This window comes from Microcebus murinus, chromosome 8, assembly GCF_040939455.1.
Source record: "Microcebus murinus isolate Inina chromosome 8, M.murinus_Inina_mat1.0, whole genome shotgun sequence".
In the NCBI taxonomy this organism is placed as follows: Eukaryota; Metazoa; Chordata; class Mammalia; order Primates; family Cheirogaleidae; genus Microcebus; species Microcebus murinus.
The window spans coordinates 2969276-2983926 of NC_134111.1; the positions used below are offsets into that span (position 1 = coordinate 2969276).

The following is a 14651-nucleotide window of genomic DNA, read 5'->3' on the forward strand; positions in this document are numbered from 1 at the left end:
TAGCAGGCTGAGGACTATCTGATTAGGAAAGTTTCGGCAGGCTCTAAGGAACAAGGGTTGTCTGGTATCTGGCCCTCGGGTGGCTAGGGTGGTGGCCCGGAATGTGAGAGCCCCAGAAAGGAAGGGGTTGAGGCTGTAAAACTAATTGGCTGCTCCAGAGGACTGACTGGCCTCTAGCCAGGGCCTCCAAACTGGGTCAAGACAGCATGTTTTCAAAAACTTTTATTATAGGGGGTCACTGATGTTCTTGAATTTATGAATTGATATTTTAAATCTTTAAAAAATTTTGGCAAATATGTCTCCACATATATATTCCTGCCACATTTTCTCTCCTCCCCTGAGACCTCAGTTACATACTTGTTACACTGCCTCACAGCTTATTGAATCTGTTCGATTTTTTTCAATCTTTCTCTTTTTTCTTCAATTTGGATAATTTCCATTAACTTGTCTTCAAGTTCACTGATCTTTTCTTCTGCAGTGTTTAATCCTCTTTTAAGCCCATCCATGAAATTAGTTATTTTTAAAAATTTCATCTCTCTCCTAAAATTCTCTATCTGTTCATCCTTTACATCTATCCTTTCCTGTAGATTCTATACCTGGAGGACACTATGCTAAATGAAATAACCAGAGAAAGACAAATACTGCCTGATCTCACTTATATGTAGAATCTAAAAAAGTCAAACTCACAGAAACAGAATAGAACAGTGGATGCTGGTGGGGGGCAAAATGCTGGGGGGTAGGCAAAATGCGAAGATGCTGACCAAAGCATACAAGCTTTTGGTCTTTAAGATGAGCAAGTTCTTGGGATCTAATAGTGTACAGCATGGATGGTAATGGATGTGTTAATTTGTGATAATCATCACATAATACATGAGCATGTCAAATCATCACATTGTATACCTTGAATATATACAATCTTTGTCAATTAAGTATTTTAAAATAAAAAATATATACAAATATAGGACATACCAAAAGTAAAGGCAATAAAAAGCATCCACTTAAGTTTAAGGAAAACATTTATAATTGTTATTTTTTAGTTTCATAAACTCAACATCTTAGTTGTCTATGGGTGGTTTTTTTCTTGATTGCATATTCATGCTTCTTCTCATGTCCACTGATTTGTGATTATATACTGGGCATTCTGAATAATATATTATAGAGACTCTGGATTCAGTCCTCCCTCCCCCACGAAAAAAAACCTGTTTTGTCTATGTAGTTACTAGTGTAAGCAATTTTAGTAGACAATGAAGTTACTACCTTAATTCCTTGAAGTCTTGATTTTAGGCTTTATTAGGGTAGGTCTATTTTAATTTTCCCTTCAGTCCTAGAGGCTAGAATTGAGTTCTGAGCTGTCATCCTAATCCTAAGGCATGACCCTCTGGGTTTTTAAGGAAAATCTGGAATATCTACCTAATGCCTCTAACTTGGTGGGACATAAATTCCAAGGTTTTCCTCCACAGCAAGCAGCTGCTGAGATCTTTTCTTCCAAGTGTTGCTTTCCACTGGGCCTCCCGGAATCCTGTCCTGTATATGTACAATATAGGAGTCAGCCACAGATTTGAAGGGACCGTGTAAGGGAAATTTGGGGGCTCTGTCTTCCTCCTTTCTTGGGATTTTCCCTTTCAATTTGTAGCTGCTCAGACAGCCCTGAACTGAATTGGCTCCTCAGCCTAGTAAGACTACCACTTTTTATTTCCTGTGGGCCACATGAGAAACACTGACTTAAATGTGGATCTTACCCCATGTGTTTCTTTTTTGAAGAGACGGGGTCTTGTTCTGTTGCCCAGGCTGGAGTACAGTGGCCTCATCATAGCTCACTGCAACCTCTAATTCCTGAGCTCAAGTGATCCTCCTACCTCAGCTTCCTATGTAGCTGGTACTACAGGCATGTGCCTCCATGCCTGGCTAATTTTTCTATTTTTTGTAGAAACAGGTCTTGCTCTTGCTTGGGCTGGTCTCAAACTCCTGGCCTCAAGCCATCCTCCCCCCTTGGCCTCCCAAAGTGCTAGGATTACAGGTGTGAGCCACCACACCCAGCCTGTGTTTCTTTTCTTTTGATGGTTGAGTCCCTTCCACTTTTTGCCAGTCTCTAGTCACATTCCATTGCATTTCTATTGAAATGTATAATTATCAGCAATAGATTAGTCTGAGACAAGTTGCTCTGCCATTATTGGAAGCTAGACTGTAATTAGATGCTTAAGGGTTATTTAAAATAAAATAAACTCCAACTTCCTTTTCTTTCGAATGCCTGACCTCGAGCAATCCACCTGCCTCGGCCTCCCAGAGTGCTAGGATTACAGGCGCGAGCCACTGCACCCGGCCTACCTTTTATTTCTTTATCTGGGTGACAGTTACACAAGTGCTTTCACTTTGTGAAAATCTATCCAGATGTGTGTTTGTGTACTTTTCTGTACAAGCTATGTACTTCAACAAAAAGTTTATTACAAGAAAAAAACCATTTTTGTGCCAGCACCCAGTTTAAACCCCTTAAGGTCTTTCTTGTACCCCCAGGATCAAACCCAGACCCTTCTCCCGCAGCTCTTGACCATGACTCTGGCCACCCAGGTGTGCTTGCAAACTCCCTCAACAAGACACTAGTGCAAGTTCCTTCCTCTCCTCCCTCCCTCGTCCCACATGGACAGCTACTACTTATCCCTCAGGCTTCAACATAAGCACCATTCCTTGCAGCAGCTCTTCCTGACCACTAAGTCTCTCCTCCTGCATTTTAGGTGCCCCCTTTTGTCCCCTTGTGGACACCAGGTTGCTCTCCCCAACCTCCGCTCAGCAGTGCACTGATCACACCTGCACTGTCCAGAGAGCACTCAACAGCAGGAAGCCATGGAGGAGCTCAGAGAACTGGCCAGATGAATGACATCCATGCCACCCTCCTAAGAAACACAGTGACACGGTTAGGCCTGGCTGTCTCATGATTCCATCTGGCCTCGAGGCCTCCCTGTGCCCCACTCTTACGGCTGGGGCTGCCTGCCGACCAGATTCTGCCTGGGGTAGCTCCCAGGGGTTAGGCACCTAGATGAGATCTGGGTGCTATCCCAAAAATCCAAAGAAATGGCTACAACCAGAACCAAGCTCCCCTGCCAGACAGACTTAGCACAGCCTTCCTTCATGTGTCTGAGTTTGCAGCTTCTTCCAGATGAGGGGTTGGACCCTGCACTCTGTTAATCTGCTTTTCCTAAACATAAAAGCTGAATGACTGATCGGACAATTTTAAAGAACAGAGGAACAAGTTTATTGTGTTGAGCAGACCTTATTTTCATTACAGTACCAGGAAATTCATTCTCAATTCCCTTCAGATGCAGAGATTCTGCAGACATTTAAGACCCCAATGCTATTCCCAAGCAAGGGGCAGCACCTGAACACCATGTTGCATTTAATGGAACAGGATTACAGTAAAATTGGATATTCATAAAGATTTTTTTAAAGTACATAGTTTCTTTAAAAATTCTATCATTTCCTCCATTTTTCCATGTTTACCTTGTTATTTCTATAGATAACTGGTTGGAAAACATGGTGCTTGATAACCTTTTGTTCTCAAATTGTCAACCTCAGGTTAACGAATTTCGCTTGTTGTTGTTAAGAGGCATCATGCCATCTCTCCGGAAATCTACAATAAGGCAATGCATACAATACCGGCGGGACAGGGCCTCGGCTCCAGACACCAACTCTGCCCCAGCAAACCTTCCTCATCTGGCCTCTGAGCTGCTGGGTGCAGGGAAAGACTCAGGGAAGGCCCTCTTGCTTGCGAGTCCTTGCCACAGAGCTTAGACTTTATGGACTACTTCCAGGGAGCATGCAGCCTCTTGAAACTGGTTTTGTGATTCGTTTTTATAAATTGTCAGTACTCAACACCCTGAGGGAGCAAGAGCCTCCACTCAACTCACTGACTCATTGCCACTACTGCCACCAGGAGTGTTGCTTCTATATTATATAGAGAAATGAAAGACCAAATAATGAATGAGAAATCTATATCCTCCAGATGCTCTGAAATATCAATAACCACCTGAGTTAATGATGTTTAATTTGCTTAATTCAGCCAGGTAATTACCAAGGTCCTGATTAAGACCTTTCTCTCACTACATCAAGGCAGAGAAAACATGAACTGATACCTTTTTTGGGTCCATATTAACTCTGAATTATTTCTTTTAATCATTCAGGCGAAAATAGGCATGGCAGTTTTAGAAAAGGACTGCTTTCAAGTATCTGAACTTACTCATGGGGGAGGTGGGGAGAAACAGAGTCATTTTAAACTCATTGCTATGAGAGGTTGTGCCTGACCTGTGTCAAATTATGGAGTCAATAAAATATGAATCCTGGCTTAAGGAAACTATGGGATATCTTTCCTCCTCATCACCTGGGCAAGTTTCTTCCAAAAGCTGCACTACCGTCCCTAGCTCCAAGCCTTCCACTCAGAGACTCTGTCCCTGAAACCAGGTTAAAGCTCAGGCAGAGCTGTGACATGGTTCTGAACAAGAGGGCTTCTGGACAGCAGAGTAAATTAAACTTCCTTCATGGAAACTGTTTCTTAATACAAATATATATGTAATCTACACTGTCCCAAGAGTTGAGTTCACCATGATGCTTGTGCACTTAGTAGACACGCAAATATGTACGTTCAATTCGAAATGCAACATCTTGACAGATTCACAACTTTATCATTCTTATGGAAAACCAACATGCCATCACCCTCCAAGTGGTGAGCATTCAGTACCCTGGCCATGGCATGCCCCCACAGCCCCAGCAGCAGGCTGTGACATGATTTGATGTCAATCAAATGTCCCTGTTCAAAGAACATAGAATCAGGCTCTTGTTGCTGCATGTCATTCTGACATAGCACATTTTCATATTACTCTTTCTTTATTCAGAAAGAAAACTTTCCACTATAGCATGATTGAGAGGAAAAAAAATCTATTATATAAAAATGATGGCTAAGAACACCACACTGTGAACAGTTTCCAGAAGCTTGAACACTCAACATAATCAATTCTTGCTTCTTGGAGAAACTCTCCCACACCTATCTTTTCAGCCACAGTATGCATTCTCAGGGCATGGACAACAGACCAGCTGAGCAAGATGACATTTCAGCAGTAACATCATTTCCTAGGGATGCAGTTAATTTTGAAAGTTGATTATGCCACGTGAACAAAAAAAGAAACTGTCAGAAGGAGGGCCCTAGACCATTGCAGAAGCAAGCTGGGTCCTGCCTTATTCAGAGTCAACTATGACTCTGACTTCAATCAGAGTGGTGATGGGGAAGGGGCAACAAGTGACACCAGAGCACGTACACCACAGAGAGAACACAGTGTACTCTGCACCTTCCTTGTGAATGCATAAGAGACTGGTAGGAAGACGCAGAGAAAGGTGGCCAATTCCACGTCTCACAGGAACCAGAATTTACAAAGCATAACCTAGTGACCAGAGTATCTCCTGTTCAATTTCCCAGACAATAAACTGGGAAAATGCACATTTTTGTCCACGGTTGTAGAAAGCAGCAGCAGCAGTCTCTCTGAAAACTTAATTAAATGTAAAGATGAAGCTTGAACCAATGTTTTTTAATCTCACGGATCCTATCTCTTTAGCTGCTCTGGCCAGGTGAGGGGCACGATGGAAGGAAATCATGCTACACTCTTTGTCAAGAGCAGCCATTCTGAGGGACTTTTAGTCTCAGTTCAGTTTATTTAATTCTCTTTTAAGATCTCCCCTCCCCAATTTTTAATGGAATTATGAAAGCAAACTCAAAATATCCTTCAGAATGACTGGCTAACATTTGCATTTCTAAGCTAACTTTTGCATTTGAAAATGGATGGAAAAAACAAATTACTTGATATTTGTGATAAGAATATGATTTTTTTAAAAGACTGCACATCAATATATTACCTGGCTTAGAAGGGTGGGGGCTTAGCTATCCATTTGCACGCTGGCCTCCTGTTTTTTAAAAGCAGGCAAAACATGAAAGAAAAGGCCTGGGTGCCTTAGAAGGCAGGTACACACCCACCAGGCGCTGCTATGCTGGCAGCCTGGGCAGGGATGGAGCCAGGACACTGGAGCCTCACAGCCGTTCAGGCCAGCGCCACGCCCAAAGCCTCGACAGCCATTTACTGGCAAATGCTGCTCTCCAAGGGACAATTGCTGGGCTGTCAAAGTGAAGACACACAACACAAGGATTCAAGGGCAACCAGTGTGGATGCCAAAAGCAACCCACAGTGCTGAAGAAAAAGGAATATAGGACAGTGTATAAAAAAAATCACAAGTTCCACAGTTGGAATCTTTCCTGGTCTTAGATCTGGGAGCATTTTGTAGAGAAATGTCCAACCCATCAGTCCCCAGGGTCTGAGAGAAAATCCCACACAGGAGAGGACACATGATGTAGTGATCATCCAGATAGAGTCCTGAGCCTTCATCTTGAGATGATCACTAGAAGGGTTTAGTATGGCTATATCCAGTAAGGAAATTGATAACAGACATTATTTTAGAAAGTGGGAAGAAAAGCAAAGACTTTGACAAATATGAAAATTGTTTACACAACAATTACCTAGAAAGTCCATTAGGGTTGGGTGGGGGTTGGGGGTAATGTTTTCTTCTCAAATAGCCATGATGGTACTAATGGTTTACAAAAGATAATGGCCAATTTCTGGTCTTCCTCCCTTCCCCCAATACCCCAGAGCCCTCCTACTCCTTTTACTCTCCCTACCCTCATCCCAACGCACCCCATCCTGGCCCCAGTTAGTCTGCTTAGCCACTGCACCAAGCCAGCCCTGAAGACACCCAATTGGTTGGGTTTCCATTAAACAATGCACCTAACACTTGGGAAGAGAAGGCAGGGAGGCACAAGCACGTCGGTGTAAACCTTGAGGGGCATGGACCTTGAAGAAAGCTTCTGCCAGCCAAGCCCAGTGCAGGGTAGGCATCTGCAGTACAGCGTGGGCTGCAGGTAAACTGAGGTAAAGAAGAACATGGGGGCTCTGGATAGCCTGCTTCCTGTCACAATACAACATGTGTGTGCTCTAGGTGTGGGCACCAGAGGACTCATTTTCTTCCAGTTGCTGCTGCCATTTCCTGCTCTGATTAGAAGGCTGCTCATTACAGAGTCCCAAAAGATCAGCCACTTGTCTTCCTCTGAGGTACAAATCCAACAGAACCTTCACCCCAAGGATCCAGTGCGAACCAATGTGCAGAAGTCAAGATCAAATCTCAGAATCAAACGGTGTGGCACACCTGCCCAGCCAGTTTATCAGCAGTTGTATAGACAGATCAGAAAAAACTAGCATTTAGTATAAAAATTGTTTTTCAAATGGTATAATTTCCTGTGCTCCTCCAGAGATCATAATTCTTCACGTTTCTGAGGTCCTATGGAAAAGGAGAACAACAGAAAATAAAAGACTATCCTCAAAGTTACAAACACAGAGTGCGCAATTCCACCACTGTGACCTATTATCTGTACCTCCACTTCCATTTTATCTCTCATATTAAATTTTTAGGAGCTTTGATGTTTCTGTATTTTGAAAGAAAAAAAAATAAAGGAGACTAAAAGAACACATTGAAACTACCTGTTAACCTCCAACTGAATTGTTTTGACAAATACAATATTTACTTTCAGTAAATACGGTTTACAAAAGAGAATGGCCAATTTCTGGTCTTCCTTCCTTCCTCTAATACCCCATATTTACTTTCAGTAAATATGCATGCATTTGTGGTCAGCACTCTTCTTTTTTAACTAAATAGCATAAACACTTTTCTATATATCAGTGTGGCTCATTCCTAGATGTTTAAACTGTTTTTAATGCTTTTGGCTTATAAATAATATTAAAATAAATGTCTTCTTATATATAATGTTTCTCTTTTGTTGAATTATTTCCTTAAGATAAATTTCAAGAGAGGAATTATTGAGGGTATAAACATATTAAAGGCTCCTGATGACAGATCGCTGCTTTTTACCAACAGTTGCTCCAAAACACAAAGCTTCAGGAAGGCATACCCGGAACGGCTTCATCTCCGTCTCCCCAGCAAACAGCACGAGGAGTATGTGCATTTTTCCATGTAGCAGACACTGATAATAAACTGCCTTAATTTGATTACTGTTTCCTCAAATTCATTTATTATTTGTGTTTTCCTCTTATTTGAACACTATGTCCATATTCTGTGCTCATTTATCTAAGGGAATCCTTGAGGTTTTACTAATGAATTTGAATTAATTATTTTCATAGTTACCATACAACCTTCTAGCTGTGATATTTAATATAGTCTTCGGGATGTATGGGTGAATCACTCAAGATCCATGTTCTGTAATTATTTTTTTAAGATTAGTTAAAGCAGAATAAATCTTAAAATCCACAGCCCATGAATGCATCAGAACATCTCTACAGGCCGGGCACAGTGGCTCACGCCTGTAATCCTAGCACTCTGAGAGGCTGAGGAGGGTGGATTGCTCAAGGTTAGGAATTCGAAACCAGCCTCAACAAGAGTAAGACCCCATCTCTACTATAAATAGAAAGAAATCAATTGGCCAACTAATATATATGGGAAAACTTAGCCAGGCATGCTGGCACACGCCTGTAAGTACCAGCTACTTGGGAGGCTGAGGCAGAAGGACTGCTTAAGCCCAGGAGTTTGAGGTTGCTGTGAGTTAGGCAGATGCCACGGCACTCACTCCAGCCTGGGCAACAAAGTGAGACTCTGTTTCAGAAAAAAAAAAAAAGATCCATGTTCTGTAAATGCTTTTTTAAGATTAGTTAAAGCAGAATAAATCTTAAAATCCACAGCCCATGAATGTATCAAAAACATCTCTATAGGCCAGGTGTGGTAGCTCACACCTGTAATCCTAGCACTCTGGGAGGCCAAGGCGGGTGGATTGCTCGAGGTCAGAAATTTGAAAGCAGCCTGAGAGAGACCCCTGTCTCTACTAAAAATAGAAAGAAATTCACCAACTAAAAATATATATACAAAAAATTACCCAGGCATGGTGGCGCATGCCTGTAGTCCCAGCTACTCAGGAGGCTGAGGCAGCAGGATCGCTTGAGCCCAGGAGATTGAGGTTGCTGTGGGCTAGGTTGATGCCATGGCACTCACTCTAGCCTGGGCAACAAAGTGAGACTCTGTCTCAAAAACAAAATCTCTACATACCCCACAAATATGTATAATTATTATGTGGCAATTAAAATATAAAATAACATTTTTAAAAACCCAGAGCTCAACTTGTTAACAGTTTTAAAAAAGTTACTTTTGTATTCTAATGATTTCAAGTGGCTACCACTCAAGATCTACACATAGTAGGAAAAAATATTAAAAACTCACGCCTGTATTCCTAGCACTCTGGGAGGCAGAGGCGGGAGAATCGCTCAAGGTCAGGAGTTTGAAGCCAGCCTGAGCAAGAGTGAGACCCCATCTCTATAAAAATAGAAAGAAATTGATTGGCCAACTAAAAATATATAGAATAAATTAGCCGGGCATGGTGGCACATGCATGTAGTCCCAGCTACTCGGGAGGCTGAGGCAGGAGGATCGCTTGAGCCCAGGAGTTTGGGGTTGCTGTGAGCTAGGCTGGCACCACGGCACTCTAGCCCAGGCAACAGAGTGAGACTCAGTCTAAAAAAAAAAAAAAAACTTAAGTCCTTCCTATTCTTAGATAAAATTAAATACAGATACTCTAGCCCTACCCATTATGCTTGTCTTAAAGAATACTTTTTTCAAATCAATATATACTTCCTTTTGCTCTAAAGTTTTTTACTCACTAGTGCCTTGATGGATTTAATGGGAAAAAAACAAGGACTATGGCAAGAGCTCCTGAAAATGTCAAGTCTGACTTACGTATCATAAGACTCATGAACCTAAATAACAATAATCACAATTAAAGTACCCTTCTCTCCTCATCAAAATCAGACAAAAAAGGGTAGCAAGTGCATTAATAAATACTGGCTAGAAGGCCAACAAAAAAATAAAATAAAAAATAACACTGCTGCGGCCGGGCGCAGTGGCTGACGCCTGTAATCCTAGCACTCTGGGAGGCCGAGGCGGGAGGATTGCTCAAGGTCAGGAGTTCGAAACCAGCCTGAGCAAGAGTAAGACCCCGTCTCTACAATAAATAGAAAGAAATTACTTGGCCAACTATTATATACAGAAAAAATTAGCCAGACGTGGTGGCACATGCCTGTAGTCCCAGCTACTCGGGAGGCTGAGGCAGGAGGATCACTTGAGCCCAGGAGTTTGAGGTTGCTGTGAGCCAGGCTGATGCCACGGCACTCACTCTAGCCTGTGCAACAAAACAAGACTCTGTCTCTAAATAAATAAATAAACAAACAAATAAATAAATAAAAACACTGCTTGATGTTAGGATAGAAGGATTAATGGGAGATTTTCATGTTCCCTTTATTCATTATTCGGTTGTTTTTACAACAAATAAAAATCAGAATCCCAAACAAGCACTTACCGAAGCAAAGGTTTACGCTTACCTGCTCGGCTCAGTGCTTCTGTCTGCTCCTCATGGAGTGCTCCCCCTTCTTTCTCCTGCTGGAAACGGGTCTGCAGCTGCTTGATCTCCTGATCGTAGTCCTGCCACTCAGGGACGATTCGCACAGCTGCTTCCAGCTTGGGCTCTTTGGTCATTGGATTATTACACTATGAAAAGCAAAGAACACACTTCAGCTGAGGTTAAGAAAGGCACTTTACATAGAATTAAAAGGTTATTTCAAGCCGGGCGCGGTGGCTCACGCCTGTAATCCTAGCACTCTGGGAGGCTGAGGCGGGCGGATTGCTCGAGGTCAGGAGTTCGAAACCAGCCTGAGCAAGAGCGAGACCCCGTCTCTACTATAAATAGAAATAAATTAATTGGCCAACTAATATATATATAAAATTAGCCGGGCATGGTGGCGCATGCCTGTAGTCCCAGCTACTTGGGAGGCTGAGGCAGCAGGATTGCTTGAGCCAGGAGTTTGAGGTTGCTGTGAGCTAGGCTGACCTCACGGCACTCACTCTAGCCTGGGCAACAAGCGAGACTCTGTCTCAAAAAAAAAAAAAAAAAAAAAAAAAAGGTTATTTCAGTTCGTGGGTTATAAGTCCGAACTGGACAGAAAGAACAATACTGAGGAAACAAATGATACAGCAGCAGCAAGAAGATAGCAGTGGGCTACATAAAGCTGCGTTTACTTCTTCTACAGAGAAGGCTGGGGGCCTGTTAGAAGGCAGGAAAAGGAAAAGTCCATTTGGAAAAATTATAAGGCAAAGAGTTAAACTGGAAGCTAAGTAGTGACTCAGCAGACTCTCAGTAGTGGAAACAGGCCCATCAGGCACTAAGGGATTTGACTTCATGCTGCAAGCAGAAAAGACAACTGCTAAAATTACTGTAGGACATCTCACAGCCCCTCAACTATGCAATTACAGAGAAAAACTACATGAAAATCTAGTATGAATCATTATTCAGGCATACTCCTCAGTGGATTAATAATTGGTGAAGACGAGCAGCACAGATAGCTCACCAAATCAATGGTTTTTGCCCTCTTCTTAGAAGCATCATCACACCACGTTTCACACCAAAGCCACTCTTGAGGGAGAGATTTGATTGACACCTGGTGAATCATGTTATTGGGTAAATCCTGTTTGGTAAAGAAAATAAAACACATGAATCTAAAGTTCTGGGAGAATTTAAATAAATGCATAGTAAATCAGTGATTCTAGCTGTTCATTACATATCACATGCCAATAACAAATGTTTAGAACTGAAAGGTCCTTACCAAATGCCTTAGAGAAGTTAAAGGATTGACTTATGGTGTTTTTCAAAACCTCAAAATTTATAGGATCGAAGAAACATCTACTCATAATAAGCACCTGAAAAGCTTTATCTTAAAAATCACAAATAATCTACACCTCACCTTCCCTCCATGAGGGCAATTCTAAGAAAAATACTCTTGTTGACTTCTGAAAGTCAACTATAGAGTAATGATTCGTACATCTTACAGTCTTCTCCCAAAGAAGCTCTGAATTTGCCTCGTTTAGTGAGACTTGCTCCCAAATAGCTGACACCCATATTTTTTCTAGCCAATTTGACTCTATGCTTTAAAGCTTTTGTCTCAGGAAAGCTTCTGAGTTTGAAACAATAAAACACTCAGCTGTCTTAAGACACATATGGAACAAAAAACTGATGGAATAAAATGTACAGAAATGATTAACTGTGATACTTGTAAACAATGCTCCATGGTACAAAAATAAATAAATGATGGTTCTCTTTATGAAATCCTTTCAACAAACTAAAATTTAAAAGTAGCTAGTAAAGGTATCAAATACTCATCTCAGTTTATCTTATATTCACTTAAAGATTTACAAACTGTTAAACTTGCTGCATTGCTATAGAATGCTGAATCAAGAACACAGTATCAGTTCCAACTCCATACTCTGCTTAAAAAAGAGAACTCAACTTTAGTATTGGTAGGCTAGGTAAATGAGACAAAGATGTCTCCTGAAAACAACTAGAAAAGGTGAATAAATTATGAAAAACACATGCCATTTGAAGGCATCAGAAAGCTAACAAGACAGTAAAGATTATTGGGCCAGGGGAGAACAGAGGCTCAACAAGATAGCCCTGAAATCTTTGGGTTTTCCCTCAGAGTCATATGCTACTCAGTGAGGTTTTCTGAGGCTTTCAAAAGCCACTAGGTGTGTGGTAACAACAATTTGTATATAAGACCTATGATGGTTGAGGGAGTCTGGTAAAACCACTTTGCTTTGGGTTGGAGGACCAAAGGAACATACCTTATGATTTAGAGTGAGCCAGAAATAGGCCCGACAATGAATGCAGTTCAACTTCAAATAATCAAAATCTTAAAACTGAATTAAAATAATCCTGGATAGAAAATGCCCCTAAGTCCTGACAAAGAGAACCATAAATTCTGTTGGATGATACCATTATTCTTGACCTCAAATTATCTACCAAAATAATTCTGCAAAAATAATGCCTGATACACTACAGAAAATAAGCAGTTACGCGAGAGACAACATGAACAAAAAGATAACAGAAATAACACAACATAATCAGATCCACAGTAGATCCATAAATTAGAGATACCAGGTATCACACATAGACTTTAAAGTAAACATACTCACTCTATACAAGATTTTAAAAAATGAGAATCTCAGCAAAGAACTGGAAACAAATTTTAAAAATGCCAAATGGAAACACAAAACCAAAATATTACAACCAAAATAAAGAATAAATGGAAAGAAAGCTTAACAAATCAGAAAGGAAATAATCAGAACAAAGCACAGAAAAACTAAAGTAAGAAAATTTAGAAAAGAAAGTTTAAGAAATACAGACTTCAGTAAAAAGGTTTGACATATTTATAACTGGGGTTAGGAAAAGAGAGACAACACAGTAAAACTGTTATTTTAAAAATAATCACAGGAGGCTGGGTGCGGTGGCTCACGCCTATAATCCTAGCACTCTGGGAGGCTGAGGCAGGAGGATCACTCAAGGTCACGAGTTCGAAACCAGCCTCAGCAAGAGTGAGACCCCCGTCTCTACTAAGAATAGATAGAAATTAATTGATCAACTAAAAATATATAGAAAAAAATTAGCCAGGTATGGTGGCACATGCCTGTATACCCTGCTATATAGGAGGCTGAGGCAGGAGGATCACTTGAGCCCAAGAGTTTGAGGTTGCTGTGAGCTAGACTGACACCACAGCACTCACTCTAGCCTGGGCAACAGGAGTGAGACTCTGTCTCAAAAAAGAAAAAAAATCATAACCAGGTTGGAATATATTTAATTCCCAACTTATATTTAGGTATATGATTCACTATTTAGAATAAAAGAGAAAAATCCTATCATCTAAGTAGATATCAAAAAGATATAAAATGCAACACAGGCCAGACATGGTGGCTCATGCCTGTGATTCCAGCACATTGGGAGGCCAAAGTGGATGGATTCCTTGAAGCCAGAAGTTCAAGAACAGCTTGGGCAACAGAATGAGACCCAATTCTACAAGAAATAAAAAAAATTAGCTGGGTGTGGTGGCGTGTGCCTGTAGTCCTAGTTATTCACCTGAGCCCAGGAGCCGATGCTGCAGTGAGCTATGACTGCACCACTACACTCAACCTGGGCAGCAGAACGAGACCCTATCTCTTAAAAAAAAGGAAAAAGAAAAAAATTCAACACAACAGATTTTTGAAAAGGAATAAAAATAGCTTTCTTAATCCAAATGACAAGTATCTCCAAAGTCTGTAGCAAACATCATACTTAGTGGCAAAATGCTGAAACTCCCTGTGAGTCAATGATGTCCGCTATCAACATTTCTATTCAACAACTTGGAAGTCCTAGCAAATACAGAAAGCAAGAAAATACGTTTTTTTAAAGTGTAAGATTATAAAGAAAAAAGTAAACCTGTCATTTTTTTTTACACTCTGTCCTTTTGCCAAATCATTAATTGTTTAAGATGATATGACTATATATACAGAAAATCTAGAAGTATAAACAAATTATTAGAATTCTGAGTTTATCAGCAAGGTGGTAGAATATAGTGAACGAAAATCAACTGCAATTTTACATACAAGCAACAGAAACAAGTTTTAAAAATAACAAAGACTTTCATCTTCTACAGCTATGTTAAAAAGAAACAAAAAAATAAAAATAAAAATAAAAAAAATAAAAAAAAA

At 40.8% G+C, this 14651-nt stretch overlaps 1 protein-coding gene across 4 annotated transcripts in view; it reads right to left on the reverse strand.

The window, feature by feature from the left end:
* Nucleotides 1–3223: 3223 nt before the first annotated feature.
* The window catches only part of UGGT1 (UDP-glucose glycoprotein glucosyltransferase 1), a 110938-nt gene continuing 99510 nt past the window's right edge, over nucleotides 3224–14651 (reverse strand). For all 4 annotated transcript variants that reach the window (XM_076005425.1, XM_076005426.1, XM_076005424.1 and 1 more), the window contains 3 exons: nucleotides 11483–11599; nucleotides 10460–10625; nucleotides 3224–7362 (listed from right to left, as the gene is read on the reverse strand). In XM_076005425.1, coding sequence (XP_075861540.1) covers nucleotides 7337–7362; nucleotides 10460–10625; nucleotides 11483–11599 — 309 coding nt within the window. In that variant the 3' untranslated portion in view covers nucleotides 3224–7336. The remainder of the gene's footprint in view (nucleotides 7363–10459; nucleotides 10626–11482; nucleotides 11600–14651) is intronic.